Source organism: Budorcas taxicolor, chromosome 16 (genome assembly GCF_023091745.1).
Source record: "Budorcas taxicolor isolate Tak-1 chromosome 16, Takin1.1, whole genome shotgun sequence".
Classification (NCBI taxonomy): domain Eukaryota; kingdom Metazoa; phylum Chordata; class Mammalia; order Artiodactyla; family Bovidae; genus Budorcas; species Budorcas taxicolor.
Window position 1 is genome coordinate 63,774,078 of NC_068925.1, and position 19,216 is coordinate 63,793,293.

General features: G+C 49.6%; 1 protein-coding gene across 1 annotated transcript in view; it reads left to right on the forward strand.

The window, feature by feature from the left end:
• CACNA1E (calcium voltage-gated channel subunit alpha1 E) overlaps positions 1 to 19,216 on the forward strand; it is a 332,597-nt gene that overhangs the window by 261,096 nt on the left and 52,285 nt on the right. Inside the window, exons 20-26 of the mRNA XM_052653512.1 lie at positions 418 to 1,077; positions 1,604 to 1,914; positions 4,440 to 4,599; positions 5,771 to 5,900; positions 6,792 to 6,851; positions 7,602 to 7,708; positions 18,933 to 18,944. Coding sequence (XP_052509472.1) covers positions 418 to 1,077; positions 1,604 to 1,914; positions 4,440 to 4,599; positions 5,771 to 5,900; positions 6,792 to 6,851; positions 7,602 to 7,708; positions 18,933 to 18,944 — 1,440 coding nt within the window. The remainder of the gene's footprint in view (positions 1 to 417; positions 1,078 to 1,603; positions 1,915 to 4,439; positions 4,600 to 5,770; positions 5,901 to 6,791; positions 6,852 to 7,601; positions 7,709 to 18,932; positions 18,945 to 19,216) is intronic.

Here is a 19,216-nt window from a genome sequence, read left to right on the forward strand (position 1 = left end):
CTCTGACCTTGAACTAAGGGCCATTGGCATGCACAGAGAGAGTACAGGTTGATGCCCTGAAAGCAGAGGGGAGCGGGGAGTGAAGACCTGGCAACCTTCGTACTACTGTCTGCAGGCCCTGGCCTCCGGGACTCGGTGCTGGGCTGCCCTCACCTCTCCTCAGCTACTTCAGGGCAGGGATCAGAGCGGGAGACCCCATGAAACTGGGGGGCACTGGTCCAACCACCCACTCGGCCCCTCGCATTTTTCTGTGCTTCCTGTCTGCAGGTCCTGGGCTCTCCCGTTTGCTCCCCCACCGTGTGTTTCCCCCCGACCCCGTGCCCCGGCCGCTGCAGGCTGGTCTGGGCCCCCGTGGCCGCCCTCCCCGGCCCTTGGTCGGCAGTTCTGACCTCGCCCTCGCCTTCTCCCCTTTGGCAGGAGGGAGCGGAGGCGCCGGCACCACATGTCCGTGTGGGAGCAGCGAACCAGCCAGCTGAGGAGGCACATGCAAATGTCCAGCCAGGAGGCCCTCAACAAGGAGGAGGCCCCGCCCATGAACCCCCTCAACCCCCTCAACCCGCTGAGCCCCCTCAACCCGCTCAGTGCGCACCCCAGCCTCTACCGGAGGCCCCGGGCCATCGAGGGGCTGGCCCTGGGCCTGGGGCTGGAGAAGTGTGAGGAAGAGCGCGTCAGCCGCGGGGGGTCCCTCAAGGGGGACGGAGGGGACTTGGCGAGCGCCCTGGACAGCCAGAGGAGCCCCCTGGCCCTGGGCAAACGGGAGCCACCCTGGCTGGCCCGGCCCTGTCACGGGAACTGCGACCCGACCCAGCCGGAGGCGGGCGGCGGGGAGACGGTGGTGACCTTCGGGGACCGGGCCCGGCACAGGCAGAGCCAGCGGCGCAGCCGGCACCGCCGCGTCAGGACCGAGGGCAGGGAGCCCTCCTCCGCCTCCAGGAGCAGGTCTGCCAGCCAGGAGCGGAGTCTGGACGAAACTGTGCCCAGTGAGGGCGAGAGGGACGGCGAGCCCAGGGCCGGCCACGGGGGCAAAGAACCCATGATCCAAGAGGAAGAGCGAGGGCGATGCCAGGACTTACGGAGGTAAATGCGACATAGGAGCGCCCTGGAGACAGGTAGTGCGGCCCGCGTTAGCGGTTCTTCAGTGTAAGCCTTTCTGAGTCTCAGTTCCCCCTTTTGTATAATGCACCTTTTACGAGGTGCCTGTCAACACAATAGCAGGTAATTTCAACATAGCACCCTGGAGACAAGTAGTGCGGCCCGCAGTAGGGGTTCTTTAATGTAAGCCTTTCTGAACCTCAGTTTCCCCTTTTGTATAATGCATCTTTTATCAAGTATGTGTCAATAAAATAGCAGTGAGATCTGTTCCCCTGGAAACCAGGGCATCCCCTGTTGGGAGTGGGGAGGGCATGATGGGCAGGAGTAAGCCAATGGATGCCGCTCTGGCGGACCTCAGCTCCTCTGCCTGGTGAGGGGGGAGATAGCGGGTGCCACGTGCTCTCCAGCAGGGCCACGCGGACTCCCCTCACCTTTCCCTCTCGTCAGGCACAGCAGCCGTTTCAGAATCGCTTCCTGATGTGAGCAGCAGCTGTCTTCTCTGTCCTCACAGGACCAACAGTCTGATGGTGCCCAGAGGCTCCGGGCTGGCAGGAGCCCTGGATGAGGCTGACACACCCCTTGTCCCACCCCAGCCAGAGCTGGAAGTGGGGAAGGATGCAGCCCTGACGGAGCAGGAGCCAGAGGGCAGCAGCGAGCAGGCTCTGCTGGGGGACGTGAAGCTGGACATGGGCCGGGTCAGCCAGAGCGAACCTGACCTCTCCTGCGTCACGGCCAACACGGACAAGGCCACCACCGAGAGCACCAGCGTCACTGTCACCATCCCCGACGTGGGCCCCTTGGTGGATTCAACCATGGTGCACAGTGAGAACACAGGGCCCGCCCCCCTTCCCCCCATCCCCAACCCCCCCCCAACCCGGGGCTGGGGGAGGCATGGTTCTGGAGTCATCCCAGGAAAGCTGCAGGGAAAACCCCACCAGTGGGATGGAATCCTTCTTCAACATATGAAAGAATAGCAGCAGTTTTAGCCCTCTTTGCAAGAGAACTAAGCTAGAATTTTCTCAATCTTAAGTTTTACCCATAAAATGTTTAGCCGTGGCCCCCCTCGAGTCTTCAGAGAGATCACATGTGATTCTGTACCCCTTTGTCTATTCAGCTACTTAATTTATCTTGTGGATATCTGATGGCTTATTCTCTGGGCCACCCCTCCCCCAGGTGCTTGGCCACCTGGTAAGTTAGGGGACCATTGCTGGCAGGCGGGCCCATGTTGGCCCTGGTTCTACTCAGCACGTGGCCTCCAAAAACCTTGTCTCTCTTGAGGCCTCAGTTTATCATCTGTGAAGTGAGACTATTGAACCAGATGACCTCTGAGACCTTCCTCTGTGCTAACATTTCTTGAATCTTTTACTCTTATTGACTCTCTTTCTCCTAGGAGATTTTAGTCACACTTTCTCTCACAGTTCCTGGAGGTGGTGGATATTCATCTGTGAGACCTTAAAGGAAAACACAACCCAAAAGCACTTACCCCATCCCCATCCCTGCCCCAACCCCACACCCATCTCTGCATAACCCCACCACCGTCTGTCCCCTTGGCACTGACCTGTGACCACAGGATTCCGCTCTTGCTTTTTTCCACCCGTATTTTTTCTTTTCACAAAACAGTCCTCTCTCCTGCTTTCCTTTTTCTCACTGCTCTGTCTCCATTTCTTCACCTTCTCAAAGTGAAATACATCTCAAAGTATTCTTCAGAATGCCAGCACTACTTTCTAATCTCACATGTCCAGTAACCCCTTCTGTCTTGTTTAATTTTGTGCGCTAATAAGGAAGTGTTTTTAGACCCTCTTTTATGAGGATCTTAGTAGTATATGTCTCATAGAAGAAGGTTGGGCTTCCCTGGTGACTCAGGGAAGAATCTGCCTGCAATACAGGAGACCTGGGTTCCATCCCTGGGTCGAGAAGATCCCCTGGAATAGGGGATGGCAGCCCAGTCCAGTATCCTTGCCTGCAGAATTCCATGGACAGAGGAGCCTGGCAGGCTAGCTACAGTCCATAGGGTCACAAAGAGTCAGACACAGTTGAGCAACTGACACACACTCTTATGAGACACACCATTAAGAAAATTTGACCCTCTTCTGTTCTCATTCTGGGGTTAGTCCCTGACCTTGGTCGTAGGTTAGAGCGTGTTAGAGGGGGTTTGGACGCTTTGGATGACTTACCTTTTGGAAGGACTTGGAAGGGGTCAGGACTTTGGAGGTTTGCTACTTACACAAAGCTCCAGGGCAGAACCATTCACTGAATGGGAATGTGGGAGAGGTGCCCCTGCCCCACTCTGATGGCCTCATCCTCTCTGCCACTCACCCCACACTGGGCCTTCCACGTGGAAACTGAGAGCAGAGGCCCAGCAGCCCCACTTGGTCTCTGCTGCTTCATCCTCTCAATCCTGGGAGAAGTCATAGACCCATCTTCCCATGGATATTGCATTCTCGTTTCTACATTAATCAGGACTAGAACAAGAACAGCCAGAAGGGCAGCCCCAGACAGAGTCATGGCTTCTTAAAATCTTCCACTGCAGTGTGGTTTCATTGAAAGGAGATAGAATTTTGAAGTGGGAATGTATACCAGCTGTATGGGGCTTCTCTGTTAGCTCAGCTGGTTAAGAATCTGCCTACAATGCGGGAGACCCTGGTTCGTTTCCTGGGTTAGAAAGATTCCCTGTAGAAGGGACAGGCTACCCACTCTGATATTCTTGGGCTTCCCTGGTGGCTCAGATGGTAAAGAATCCACCTGCAATGCAGGAGACCTGGGTTCAATCCCTGGGTCAGGAAGATCCTCTGCAAGAGGGCATGGCAACCCACTTTAGTATTTTTGCCTAGAAAATCCCCATGGACAAGGAGCCTGGTGGCCTACAGTCCATGGGGTCACAAAGAATCCTCCACGGCTGAGCCATTAAGCACAGCACCAGCTGTATGAGCTTAGGATAGGTCCTTGAATTCCCTGAACTTCAGTTTTCCCACCTGTAGAAGGGGAATAATAATATATGTCGTTCAGGTGTACCAACGTGAAAAATGCCCTAAGTAAATATATAGAGAGTCCAGATTTTAGATGGAGGTAAGTTTGTATATTTTACAACAGAAACAACCATTCTCTCTTACCTAGGAAAACATGATTGTTATTTATATGGCACAAATGGCTCTACCACCTGAAATTAGGGCAGGGGTAAGGCTAGGAAGAGAGCCTGGGCTTCACTCAGTGCAATTTAACAGACACCCTGACCTTAAAGGCACCTTGCTGGGCAGTTACCTAGCTCCCTCTCCCACCCAGTTGAAAATGAAGGGCACCATTCTGCATGTAGCAAGGTTTCTGAAGACTTCCACACGTTCTTCTTGTAGTCAGCAACAAGACTGATGGAGAAGCCAGTCCCTTGAAAGAGGAAGAGATCAGAGAGGATGAAGAGGAGGTAGAGAAGAAGCAGCAGAAGAAGGAGAAGCGTGAGACGGGCAAAGCCATGGTGCCCCACAGCTCGATGTTCATCTTCAGCACCACCAACCCGTAAGATACCCTCCACTGCCACCTCCCTTTGGTGCTGGAGGTTTTGAGCCAAGATTTGAGCCAGGGCAGGGTGATGGGAAGGAGGGATGAGGGTCCAGTCTTCCTCCTGAGCCTTCCTGGTGGAATATGGCCAGATATCTGAAAGCCTCCAGGGTGCTCACTAGTTACGGTGGGTCATGGAATTAATGAGCAGCCTCTGAACTCTGTGCCCATAGTCTAAAGGGTCATTTAGGATAGAACAACATGGGCAATGTCAGAGGAAAGGACCCTTCATCTAGTCTTTGGTTAGTAGGTTGCGGGGGAAGTTGGGAAGGGAGGACATCTACTTGGGATGTGTCACCAAATATTCCAGGGGTGGACAGAGCTGGGAATAGGAGGCTTAGGATAACTGGATCATCCATTGGCTGCCCTGCAAATCAGTTTTGAAGTGGGTGTGTTCCTCAGACCGCTGTCATGGTCATGAGATGGGGTGGGCAAGGAAGAATCTGGAAGGTTAGATTCAGAAAAGATGGGATGTTGAAAGAGAAGCTGCCTTCTGTCCAGAAACTGAGCAAGGTGTATACGTAGACCAGCTTCAGGGTCTTGGAAGATGAGAAGGCTTTCAGTGACCAAGTGGGTGATATTCCAGCATGGCCCTGGGAAGGAAGGAACCTGGGCTAAGAGATGTCAGGCCAACTGAAGCCAGGATGCAGTCAGTCGATAGAATAGTCACTTTGATTGGAATACCTGCGGCTCGGGAAAACCAGTTGCTGCTTTCATCAGGAATCTTAGAATCAAGGTCTGTTTTTATGTTTCAGGGTTCTTAGGATTTTCTTGCTCTGCCCCAGTCTCTGTACAGTGGGGGAGTAGACACTGAGGCACAGTGGAAGGCAATGTGTAGCCACCCAAGCGTGTGTCTTTGGATGCTGGCTGCTGCTCCCCAAGGTGGCTCAGATGCACACGCAGATAATGTATCTTGGCTTGCATACTGCAGCCTCCAACCAATCTGATTACTTTCCCCCACTGGGGCTTTAAATCAAGGGTGGTGCCTGAGAAATTAAATTGCTCTCCCCACGGCTTCCTCTGGCCAACGCCTGGCTGTCTGGAGGAGGCTGATGTGTATGGGGGTGGGGCTGAAGGATGGGGTGGGAGGGAGGCGGGCTGGCTCAGTGGGCTCGCCCGCTGCCCACAGGATCCGCAGGGCCTGCCACTACATTGTGAACCTGCGCTACTTCGAGATGTGCATCCTGCTGGTGATTGCAGCCAGCAGCATCGCCCTGGCAGCCGAGGACCCCGTCCTGACCAACTCGGAGCGCAACAAAGTGCGTGCACGGAGGCTGTTTGCCAGCCTGCATGGTACCCTGGTGCTCCCCTCTCCCAGAGCCTACCGTTCCAACATTAGAGTGGACTAAAGAAGCTTCCTGGAGGATGGGAAGGGCTTAAGAAATTGCCCAGTCCTGTTCCTCGGGGCAAAGTATGAACCATTTCACGACCAGCCCCCACCCCAACCCTAACTCCCCAACCATACTGCTTACCTTTATGCTCATCAGTGGAGCGTTACCCTGGGAGCCAGCCAGGGCTTTGAAAGGGGCTTCCAAGGTCGCTCAGTGGTAAAGAATTCTACCAGTGCAGGAGATGCAGGTTCAGTCCCTGGGTCGGGAAGATCCCCTGGATCAGGAGATGACAGTCTACTCCAGTATTCTTGCCTGGAAATCCCATGGATGGAGGAGCCTGGCAGGCTACACTCCATGGGGTTGCAAAGAGTTGAGCACAACTGACTGACTCAACCACAACTGCCACCATCCATGGGCTGGGTGTGGAGTCTGACCTAGGGGCATGGGTGAAGCTGGGGCCCTGCAGCTCTACATGGGGAGCTAAAACAACCTGTGGAGGCCCAGGATGGCTATCAGGAGGGATGAGGGGGTGGGGAGGATTGGAACTGACAAGGATCCCAGCAGGGGAGAAATCTGTGGGGCAGTTCAGACCCAAGATGTTAAGTTCTGACCACGGGGAGGGAAAGGCCGAGGACTGGCCACCAGATCATGCTGTCCCAGCAAAATCCATGGCTCCTCTCCTCCCTGCATCAGTTAGCAGTTATAACTCCAAGCTTCTGTTCTGAGGTTGAATGAGTGGGCCTCGGGGTGGGCATGCAGGAGAGCCTGTGTTTGAGGACTGTATGTAGCCTGATGGTCTCCGTGTTCTGTGTCCTGCAGGTGCTGAGGTACTTTGACTACGTGTTCACTGGCGTGTTCACCTTTGAGATGGTTATAAAGGTAAGAGCAGCTAGAGTGCCCCTGGACTCTGGGGCTGGAGGGGTCACCCGTCTGCGCCTCTAGGACAATGCCTTCCCCAGGGCTGTCACCTCCTGGCCAATGACAGAACCTCAGGAGGCCTCTGCTGACCCCTTCTCCAGCCTCAGATCCTGGCGAGGTCTGTCATAGCAGGACGTGACCACGTGGCTCTCCTTAGACTGGTGCAGACCTGTGGGCATGGCCCAGGGAGGGGTCAGGTCCATCCCAGGCAGGCAGTGGGAGTCCCACAGGCTTGGGGACTGTTCTCACCTCCTCATTGTGCTTCCTGGCTTGAGCCAGCGTCCCGGCCAAGGCTTAGGTAGGGATGAATCTTCCTGGCCTTGTATAATCCCAGCCATACTCACTGCCCTCCACTCTGTTCCCTGCCACCCTCACAACCTGCATTTATCTCTTGTTCCCATCCTCACCCATCTGGGATTGTTCCCATCTGTGCATATGCAGTAATGCCTGGTGCTCTGAGCCACTAATGAAAGGGAGGTCTGGTGGGGTGCTGGGTGCCAAGGAGTGTAAGGGAACCCTGGTGACTCTGAAAAGGGCCTCACAGTTCAGTGGAGAGAGCCCGTGGGGCCTGTCCTCCTGTACTTTGGATCCTCATTTGGGGTTGTGTTAGAGGCAGTGGCAACGGAGACACTGCCGTGCAGAGCCCAGAGCTCAGGGCCCGAATGACCAGCACCTTGGGACTCATCAGTGGCCGTTCCCATCCTTCTGCAGATGATAGACCAGGGCTTGATTCTGCAGGACGGCTCCTACTTCCGAGACCTGTGGAACATCCTGGACTTCGTGGTGGTGGTTGGTGCATTGGTGGCCTTTGCTCTGGCGTAAGTAACTCTTTTTCCTGTCCGTTTTCCTTCCCTCCTTCTTTCCTGAGACTGACTGATCTGAGGGCTTCTCCAGGGCTGGTTCACTCAGGGGTGCCAGCGAATACTGCCCTGGGCGTCTGCTTCCCAGGTGCCCCTCGACAGAGCTCCCGAGAGCCTTACAGCTTCAGCTAACCTGCCCAAATGAGGAGCGCTGGCAGACGGAGAGCAGGGCAAGACTCTAGGGGAAGTCAAAGGCCCTGGTGTTCCTCCCTTTGCGTTGAGATGAGTGAGCCTGGACAGCAGTCACCTGTGTTCCCCCATGGATTCAGGGTGGGACCAGGGACAGCTGGTGTATCCTTGCGTTTCTTAATTCTGTCATTAAAGGGTCCACTTGAAAGAAAAATGAGGCAGGTAGAACAGAGTTGGGGATCACAGAATCCTGGGTGTGAGGAGATTCTCTGCTCATGAGCAGGGGTCCCCCAGAGCTCTCCCAGGGACTTAAGGACCATGTTAATATGTGAAACTCCTGAAGGAAAGACTTCAAACCTTCCTTGGTAGCATACTTAGGAAGACACTCTTAAACCATCCAGGTAGCTAACAGTGTTCATTACATTAGGGGATTTTTTTTTTTTTTTTTTGAACACTGATTCAGGAAAGGACTCTCCTAGCCCTCCAGGGTATAGCTAGGAAGTAGGCATATTGTCAACGCCTTTTCCCTCAGCTGGTGGGTAGAGGGCCCCAGAAGATGAATGACAGCCTTCTGGGCTCTGTCTGGACCTGTTCCACTGTCAGAACAGCTTCACCCTCTCCCACGGGGGCAGTGGAATTCTCTCCAGCCTCTCTGAGTATAAGAAAAAGCCAAGTCTTCTAGGCAAGACGAGCTACTCAGTGTGATGGGGCACAAAAAAAGCCTGTGGGGCCTTCTGTTGTTGATGGCAGCTGCAAAAGGGAAGGAACAAGGCATCTCCATAGACTTGACCTTCCTGGTCCAAATGGTCAAGTTTGGATCATCTGTCCTACCTTCTCCCCAGACACTGCCAGCTTTCATCCCTATGCATTCTGGCAGAGAAAGAAATGGGAGAAGAGTTAAGCGTGTTCCTCAAGTGACTGAAATTGGGGAGCACTCTGTCTGTAGGGGAGATGAAAGGTCCCCTGGTGTGCTAAGAATTTGAGAACTCCCACAACCTGGAAGCAGACTGTGTCCTTTGCTGCCCCAGCCAGAGGGGACCCTTCAAAGGAGAACCAGGCTGAATGTGACTTGTGACCCTGAGGTGGGCTGGCCATCAGGACAACTCCAGTGCCCCTTGTCCTTATGTGCACCAGTGTATTAACCCCATTAGAGTCACGTGGAGTCACTCATGCCCTTCACAAGGAAGCAAAAGATTGAAGACAGGAGAAAAAGGGGACGACAGAGGATGAGATGGTTGGATGGCATCACCAACTTGATGGCCATGAGTTTGAGCTAGCTCCAGGAGTTGGTGATGGACAGGGAAGCCTGGCATGCTGCAGTCCATGGAATTGCAAAGAGTTGGACAAGATTGTGCAACTGAACTGAACTGTTCCCAAGGAGATTTCACGAAAGTATTTTCCCAACAATCTGGTCCCTGTGTGGACTGTCAGAGCAAGATAAAAATAAAGGCAACTCTGGCTCTGCTAAGGGGACTTCTAGTTCCTCTTCCTTCTCCTTCATGGAAAAAAATACCAAAGATTACCTTTGTCCTAAGGAGATCTGCTGTTTTTGTCAGAGATAAATCTTACCCCTCGGTTTTTAAAGTCAAGCTCCCATCTCATTTTACCAATTCATTTGTGTACATTATTCATCATATTGTTCTCTCTTGTTTTGATCTCAGTAAAAATAAGTTTCTGCTTTGAAGAAATAAGGAACAAAGAAAGAGAAGCATATAGAAAGGAGGCCACCCCGTCTTGAAGAACAGAGCTCACTGGGGTCACAGGGCAGAGTGGGAGGAAGAGGGTGGGCTGTGGAGTCAGGAAGGCCCAGCTCCTCCACTGACCAGCTTCATGGCCTAGAGTAACATAGCAAGGTATTAACCCGTTTAACTTTTGCTTCTCATCTCTGACAAGGAAACAGAATGATGTGTTTCAAGCACTTAGCCCAGGGCCTGGCCCAAGGTGATCAGTAAATGTGAATTCCCTTCCTTGTGCTTCCATTCTCCTTCATGTCATCAAGTGTGAATATGCAGCAAAATACGTTAATGCATAATGGATGCAAATAGTTGAAGATGAACACCGTCCGGTTTCCAAGACTTGGTTATCGTCCACACACACCTGGTCTGTGTTGGTGCCAGTGGGGAGGAGGTGTGTGTTAAAGGAAGGCTCTCTGCATGCCAGCCTCGTCTCCGCAGTACAGCAGTCTCTCCTCCGACCCAGAGCAGTGACGATGGGCTGGAAGGGTGTCATCTGTCTTGTTCTTTCTCTCTGCCTCTTTGAAACATGGTGGTGGTAGCTTTGGTGCTGGCTGCAGGGGGAAGCCTTAACAGCCCCGGAGCCGAAGCCTCTCTGTTGGTCCTCAGACCAGGTACAGTGCAGGGGACCCCAGGATTCCTCTGCTTCTGGAATCCACACGTATGTGATGGATTGAGCGTTTTGATCCATCACTTGCTTTTAGTGATGTCACTTCCCGAATTTTTTTTCATTTCTCTCCAAAGTATAAATGGAACTTGCTCACACTCTCTCTTTTGTTAGCATCCTTCTAAGCTTGCCATGCATAGCTCCTCTCCCCTTCCTCCTGCTTATGGGACACTCCCCATCTCCTCTGACCTTCATCACGCTTGCTGGGATCCAGGTAATGCTGTCTCTTGCTTGCGTGCTCGCTCTTACTAATTCTGTTCCCTCCCTTTACTCATTAAGGGCCCAGAGAATTCAGCTATCTCATCATTTCAGTAGGGCTAGCCAGAGTTTCCCCTGCCAGCAGAGTGAGGGCCTCGCCTGGGGTAAGCTGACATCAAAATAAGTCCTGTGTCCCACTGCATGGCGGGGTCAGGGACTCAGGCCAGCAGGAACAACATATGAGTCTTTCTATAGGCTTGTCAAGGACCTCCCTCCCTGTGGATACAGCTTTCATTGTCACTTCCCGTATTTTTTCCCCTAGTCATGTCCACCATTCATATAACATTACTCCTGCCCTCTCTCCCCCAAACCTTGAAATTGAACCTCACCATACTAAGGCTTCTAAAAAGGCTCAATTTGAGCAGAACCGATGGTGATTGCCATGGTAACAGCTTCCTATGGCTCCTCAGAAGTCAGAAGTGACTTGGTATCCCTTCCACTGGCAGCCAGAGCCTTCTCAGAACCCAGCCCAAGTTCCAAGAGCAACACCCCAAACCAAGGGGAGAGAATGGCCCCTAGCTGAATTCTCAGAGAGAGCTGAGCCCTTCCACGGCAGAGGTCTGCACCTGTCGCCATGTATGTTTTCTGGAAACATATGTGCTATTTCTGCAGTGGCCGAAAGGAATCTGTCTTCTCTGTAGCCATGCACATCAAGTGAAGGGATTCTTTATAATGTAAACTCGACAAATTCCATGCGGGGACTTTATTGACTTTTGAGGAGGAGGGTACAGGGGTTTATTTTCTGCATGTGGGCATAGCAGGGGACAAGAAAATAAACGGAAAGATACCTGTGATAGCACCTTTTCCGTTCTTTCCCGTCCACTTTTACATTATAAAGCATTTCTAAGAACACTCAGGTCTCCCTCCCTAAGCCCGATAACCTGTGTAGAGGTGGGTGGGCTTCTGGCAGAGGGTGGCGCCCTCATCCCACTGCCCTCAGAGCACCGCGCCTTCTTGGCCCTGTGAAGACAGTGTTTGCCGCCTATAAATGTCCTGACTGTGTCTTTTCCTCCCTGTGGTTTCAAGAAAAGTCTGGTGAATGACTAGGTCTCTGAAACCATTCTCTTTTTATCTTTTTCTATTTGAAAAAGAGGGTGGTGTTTTTTTTGTGTGTGTGTTTTTTTTTGTTTTTTTTTTTCCCGTTTGATGGTTATTGTCCACCAAAAGACCGGAAACCGCTTTTCCCAGTGTTCTCACACCCTGTTGCCATCCCTTCTGCTTCCCATCTTGCTGGGTGGGAAAGCAGAGATGGTTCCAGCCTTGGCATTTCTGGGTATCTGCACATTGGGCCCCTCACTTTGGGGTGCCACACCCAAAGTCAGCTGCCTTGTAGGGGGATCTTGTGTCCACTATGCGGGTTGAGTTCATGAGCCTTGTGGGATCCTGTCCAGGGATGGCACTGCTGTCTGGCCCCCAGGATTCCTGTCGTCCATGTTCAGTGAAGGGCTTCCTGGGCAGGCGGTGGGCATGGCTGCCTCTCAGGAGTGACCGCAGGGGAGGACGGGAAGGCTGTGATCCTGCACGCCAGCCCGGGCACCTCCCCCTCTTCATTGCTATTGCTCTACAACATGTTGCTTGACCAGCTCAAGTCAAGTCACCAAGCGAGCTGTCCCAGGTTGGATTCTAAATAGTAAGTCTGAGGCTTATGATGGCTTCTCAACACAGTTTAAAAATGACCGGAATTCTGCTCCTGGATACAGGTCTGTACATCAGTCAGAGTCATGCAGGTTCGTGAGAAGCTGAAGGCTTCCCATTACCATTTTCCATCATAGCAGGGCACGAGGTAAGGTCAGGACTTCCTGGCACGCAGAGGCTCTGGATCACAGCCGCTCTTGGCCTTTCATTATTCAGTGCTTAGCCAGGAAAGTAAAACATGAGTCAATCTGCCTCTTGATGCCAGAAGGAACGGAATTCCCACATTAGCTTTTATTACATTCTTTTCACTGAAGTATGTCACTTTCTGACACTTAACCTTCTGCCCTAGTCTCTCAGATGGATAAGGTCTTTTGAATGCATTCAGAATCAGCCACAGCAGCAGAGCTGATTCTGAATCCTTTCAATGAAATATACAAGCACAGACCATTTTAGACTTGGAAATGGCACTTGGGCTCTGGTTTTGCATTTGAGGTTTTGCGTTTGTGAAGGTGGGAATGTGCACACATGAGAAAGGAGTGACTATTTAGAACTGAAATGCTGGCACGTGCTCACACTTGGCAGAGCTTGGTAACAATACAATTGACATTTCACCTCACACCTGCCTGACCCTTCCTCCTGTCCTTTGCAGTCTGCTGTGTCTAAGGCAGTCCTCTCCAACCTCAAGCTTTGCCTTCTGGGCTTGCTTCTTGACAGCCCTCCTTCTTATAACCGTGAAAGGGATGTCTCCCACAGGAAGCTATGACTACACATTAATCTTGGAGGAAGGGGAAAGGTGAACAAAGTCCTACTCCATGCCAGGAAGACCCATTTACCACTGAGCCAGACAGTTCATCCAGTTCCAGCGCTCTGTGGAAGAGAATGAAGGATTAAAATTAAATTTAGCCGTCAGGTAGCCCATTAACTGTGGATTTAGGATGTCAGCCGAGCTGGAATTGGAAATTTCCCGCCATGAACAGATAGAAGGATGTCGTTGCTTGAGACTCCAGCTTTAGAAGTCACCTCGAGAGTGACTTTATCTGACTTTGTGCCCCAGCAGGGACTCTGAAGATGATTAATGACCACGGGCTCTTGGGGTTCCCACTGCTCTATTTTGTGCCCTGGCCGCCTTGCCTACTGGGTTGGGGAGGGAGAAAGGAGTGTCATGGTGGTAGCACATGGAGGAAGTGTCTGAAAGAAGGAGATAAGTTCCCAACCTACCTGCTGCTGTCTTTAAGCCCCAGCATGCGTGTTTTTTTAATGAACACTGGAAAATGCATTGTCTGTTACAAATGCCACTGGTGCTGCTGGGGAACCCTCTGTCGAATGTGTGCTTAGGGGCTTTTATCATATGGAGACAACGAGTATGAACCCCTAAATATTTCTCTTTATTAGCAAGCACAAATTGGAGAGTTGGTTGTTTGTCAATAAGATCTCAGCTTGTGGTCACAGAACCAAGCAAAATGAAATGGTCCGATCCACATGGTACCCAACAGTTTGACTAACCAAACTCTGGTCCCAGAGTACCCAGCACAAGAAAATGAGGCTTCACAGCTATGGGATGAGGCCACTTCTGCAGGATTAGTGGAAAGTCATCACAGTGCCCTCCATATTTAAAAGTAGGTTTCCGAGTAATTTGAGTCAGAAGATTTTATGATGAGACTTGGAAAGTATCAGCTCAGATCATGTGACCTGCCAGCCATCTGCTTCATCCACACCCATAGAGGCACAGCCTAGCATTATGAATTAGTCTCCAGCTGAGGGAGTGTATGGGCTGGACTTTAGCTGGCACCAGTGCCTTTGTAGAAAGATCAACAGATGAGGGGTCTTTGGGTATGTTCAGATTATGAAGACTAAGAAGCAAGATAGATCAGGCCACTGTTCATCAGAATGAATAACAAAATCGCGAGGCAAGCCTTTGGGAACCCACCTGCCAATACAAGAGACATCAGGGATGTGGGGTCAATCCCTGGGTCGGGAAGATCCCCTGGAGGAGGGCATGGCAACTCACTCCAGTATCTTGCCTGGAAAATTCCATGGACAGAGGAGTCTGGTGGGCTACAGTCCATGGGGGTCACAAGAGTCAGACATGTCTGAAACAACCTAATACACACACAGTTAGATGCTTTGCTATCTCTTGCTGCTTCTCAGTGCTTAGACAGAAATACCTTCTGTTGAGAGTATGGTGCTGGTGTTTTGCAAAGGAGAAAGTTTGCAAAGGCAATAATCAGTGTGCACAGGGAGCTCACTGAGGTCCATATGCCAGAAGAAAAGAGTTATGCACTAACCACTTAGCATAGAGCTAGGGCTCTGCTAACAGAACAAAGAAAGCTGGCAGAGGCCCAAAGGATTTAGAGCCCTGGGTGATCCCAAGAGATGCTGAGGTATGGGTCAAGAGGGAAAATAATCCCCAAATGGCAGCGGCTGGTCAGTGACAAGGTCAAAGTGCTGGATTTAGATGCCTCACATAGAGGACCTAGCCTTGACATTGAGTACTGGAGAGTTCTGTTTCCAGAGGCAGGCGTGGCCAATGCAGAGGGGCAACTTCTTCCTCACTTCCATGGGGCTTTAGAATTTTTAAAGTGCTTTCACACTTTTTATTTCATTTGTCATTCTACAGTCCTGTTTCACAGTTGAAAAATGGATTGCCTGAGGTTTGACTAGTTTGACTCATTTGAGTAATAATAGCAAAACCAGTTCTTAAACAACTGATAATTTTGATTTTGAGTTCAGGGCTTTCTGCATTGCATTAAGCTCCCTTCTCCCTCTTACAAGATAGTTCTAAGTAGTTCTACTTCGTTCCAAGCCATTAACCTCTGTAAAGTCAAAGTGGTGGCTTGGTATGGATTTCTCCTTGTCCCATGGATCCTCTTTCTCTGCCTGGAAACAGACAAGACCTGGTGGACCAGATGGAGAAAGCATTCCTGACCTTGTCTGTCTTGCTGTTTCATCTGTATCTTTTTCTTCCCATGAACCCTCACAGGCCCTAGACTAATGAAGGATACTAGGATAGATGGCTCAGTATTTGAGCTCATGAACTGCTGGTTTCTTTTGCTGTTTCCTTCTTTGGTTAAAACCCTCCATTGGTTCCTATGTGAAAAGGCATTGTAACATCATAAATCATAACACCGTGAATAAGAGCCTAGGTTTCAGAGTCAGGTGTTAAATAAACTTAGCGTTGTTAATTATTAACCCACCTTTGCTCTCTGAACTTCTACTTACTCATCTATAAGTAGAAATTAAAAATAACTATTTTGGTCTTGTGAGAATTAAGTAAGGTAAAATATATTGTGTCCAGTATAGCGCGAAATACTTTGTTTTATATTAGTTAGGCATTATTACTGACTACTTAATAATAGTCCAGACACTTTAGGGAGGTTCAGGCTGTCTCACAGCATAACCCCACTGCCCCCTTACATTCCAGTACCCTGTCCATTCCCCTGACACAAGAGATTCCTTAAAATCCCATTACTGTTCCCTGCTGGGCTCAGGGGAGGGCAGAGGACCATCCCACTTAAAAGACGGAGGGGCTCTTCAGAACCCAGTGTCTTGGCTGTCTCCCCAACCCCCAAGCACCCTCCTATGAAAGAAGAGTCAGTTCCTAGCAGAAATCAATTTAAGTCTTGAGAAAACATGTTGCAGGGGGTGGGGGATGGGGCGGTGAAGCTGGAAAGCAAGATCATGGTGAATGATGAGTGATTACATATGGAAAATCTGGAGGGCAGATTTTCCAGTTGTGCTGGAAAATTCTCATCTTTTACTGATGAGACAAAAGAGAAACGTGGCAGTCATTTTCTGGAGAGCAGCCAGGAACTTAACAAATAAGTAGGAAATAGAGTAAATGGGGAAATGGGGAGCCTAACTGAGCCCCTATTAGCGTGGAGCCAGTACATCCTCACATATGAAATTATCCTCACGTTAGAGTCAATTTTTAAAACTGAGAAAATTTCACTGATTAGCTAGGCAGTGTTAAAAAAAATTCTGATTATACATCTAGTAGCCAAGACTAGCAAAGTGTTATCAAATGATTATATTTAGATGATCTGTAAAAAGCTCATGAATTTTTTTCTAAAACAATGTGCCTCAGTTGAAGTACTTGAAGAGGTTGTCCTCTTAGTTTGATAAAGCCTTCCCTTGCAATCTTGTTGAGTTGGATAATGGCTTAAATGATTCTTCTATGCAAGGATTTGGGAGAGGCAGTTTGGCCTGGCTCTTGTGTAAATGTATGATATATTTTAATTAATGGGGGCTACATTGTTGATTGACACTTTTCCTGACTCTGTGGCTTCATTGGCAAGTATTCCTTTCATTTCAGTGAAAATTTACAAACTGTACTGAAATGTATCTTAACAAAACTGAGAATGCAAGCATGCTTTTTCACAGCCACTCAAGAGCATAGCTTCTCAGTGGCTGCTCTGCAGTGAGAGACCTGTGTGAAAGATGTGCAGAGCAATGACTAATCTTCATTTTACTTTTGGCCTGTGTCTAATTACTAGCCCTGGCTCCACTCTGTGGGAGTCAGAATGGGACAAACAGCCCTCCAGCCAGGACTTGGGCCGTCAGTCAGCTGTTGAAATCAGAGTGCACCGTCGAAGAATTCCACTTCCCAAAACAAGGGACACACAAGCCCACTGGTCAGAGATCCCCTTTGTTCCATAGCACGATATTTTACTAAGATCTTGGGATAGTATTAATTGTAGACAACAAATTTCTGCCCTTTATCTGAGTGTGTGAGAGGAACAAAAATTATTGAACCTTCCTTCATGCGATGGGTATCTGTGAGAATGAACTCATTTAGACTCTACTGGATCTCAAGTTCTTGGGGTTAAAGTCCTGAGCTAAGAGGAAGAAGAAAGCCTAGACCACCTGCCCATCCACTGATCCCACTCTTCTCTCGCTTCAGGGTATGGGAGATTCTCCTTTAGCTTCTCCTCAAGATGCATGTGGCCTAGGAAAGAGATGGTGACCCAGTAGTTGTTTTGGTAGAATTGTCAATCAAATGATTCTGTTTTTCCCTCAGCATTTAGCTTGCAGCTCTAGCTTCATTCGCTTGCTTGCTTATTTGAAACCTGTCTTCTCTCCTAGATTAGGTGAGCTCCAAGAGGGTAGGGACCTCATTTGTTTTGTTCACAACCATGTAGCCAGTACTTAGGATAATGCCAGACATTTATTAAAGACTCCATCAGTGCTGTCGAATGAGTGGATTACAGGTATATTTGGCTGACCTACCACGTGTCCAGTCTCATGCATGAGAAGACACTGTTACAACTCAGGAGAAGACATTACCTCTGTCTTCTGAGAATTTGGAGATTATCACGTGAGAGATTTAAGGTTTATAAGGCCTTGGGATTTAATTCTCAAACAACCATTCATTTGACATTTACAGTGAACAGTAATATACTTTCCAATATGGGGCCATTCCCTGAATAAAATCGTCACTAGAAGTCTTTGCTTGTGGCACATGGTGGTGTAACACAGGTTTATGGTACATAAAAAAAATTAAAGGAAGAAAAAGCACCCTTCACAGCAGACTGTCAACCAAGAAGCAAAGGCTGAATTCTAGGCACTTCTCCATAGCAGCAGGCCTGTTCACCCATGGCACTGGGGCTCACTCACTGAGATCTTATGCAAGGCACATCTTCGCCAGGCTGCAGTTTTGTTTGCAGTTAAGAGGATTTCAGGGATCTCTTCCAGCTCTAGAATTTGGTGAGCCATTTGACAGAGCCTGGAACGGAAACCTGCTGGCGCAGAAGCTAGTGGTGCAGAGCGAGAGCTCTGAACGTCATGCAGACTTGGGTTCAAGTCCCAGCTCACCCTGCCAGTGCCAAGCACTCGACCTCTCAGCATCTCATCTGTGAAACAGAGATGGTAATACCTTTGTGCTAAAGTGACTAGGATGTCCAAATAAAGAGTTGAGCTAAAAGTGCTTAACACTGAGTCTGGCCAAGAATAAATATTAAAGTTAGTCCTCATATCTCATATGTTTTATATTCATGCTCTCCATCTTTATTTGTGTCATTGTTAAACCCCACCGCTAGAGCAGGGGTGATTTGTCTTCCAGCTGCACAGTAAATAGCTCACAAAGGAGAGGTGGTCATTTAATTTATCAAAAGGCATCTCTTTGTGTGACATCAGGACCTTGATAGATAGTGCCTTCCCCTATAATTCAAGCTGGATTTGTAATGTGGCCCTTCTGTGCTTTTGAGAGATGTCAGAGTAGCCCTCTCCTGGACATTGCGTGTCCCTCTCCAAATGAAATCCTTCATAAACATAAATATGCCACGATGCTTTGAAACACCTTTCCCAACACATAGTTTCTGGCCCAGAGTAGGCATTTTTCCTCTAGTCTGATATCTTATACATTCACTGGAAATGGAGTTTGACTGAAGACTACTAAGGAAGAGGACGTGAAAGCCTACATTTAGAAAACTTCAGTTCAGCAAGACTCCATGAAATAATGTACAACTTGGGGAATACCATCAGGTTAGAGGCAGCATCACCAATGCCTGCAGAGGGCCTTGGCCTTTCCAGGGTAGAGAGGTGGGTATGGAGCCATGGTGAGCTGGCCCTTCCTTTCACAAAGTGTGTGGACTCTGCAAGTGCCAAGGCTGTAAGCGGGATCACCCGGGTCTGGACTTCTCCAATTTCCCATCTCCCTAAATTCTCCTTTCTCCCTGAAGTTTACTGACTGTCTCCCTTCTCTCCATTCCCCTCCCCTCTTTTTTTTTTTTTTTTAACTGCTTTCTGCTTGGATCCTCCATAGGAATGCTTTGGGGTAAATATTTTTTTCTTTAGTTTTCTTTGAAGGGAGTGGGGTGGAGGAGGGAGAATGTGTGATTGGGAGGTAAGGAGCTGACTCACTGAGAAAGCAGTGGTGAGTTTATGTGAGTGGTGTGTTCTCATTGACATCTAAGAAAATCAAAACTAGGAGTCACCAAGCTTTCTTGGAAAATGATCATTCTTACTGGTTTGGATGTGTATTTGGGCTTTTATGTTGCCTTCTTAGATAGTTCTATTGACCAACCTTTATCAAATAGACAAAACCCA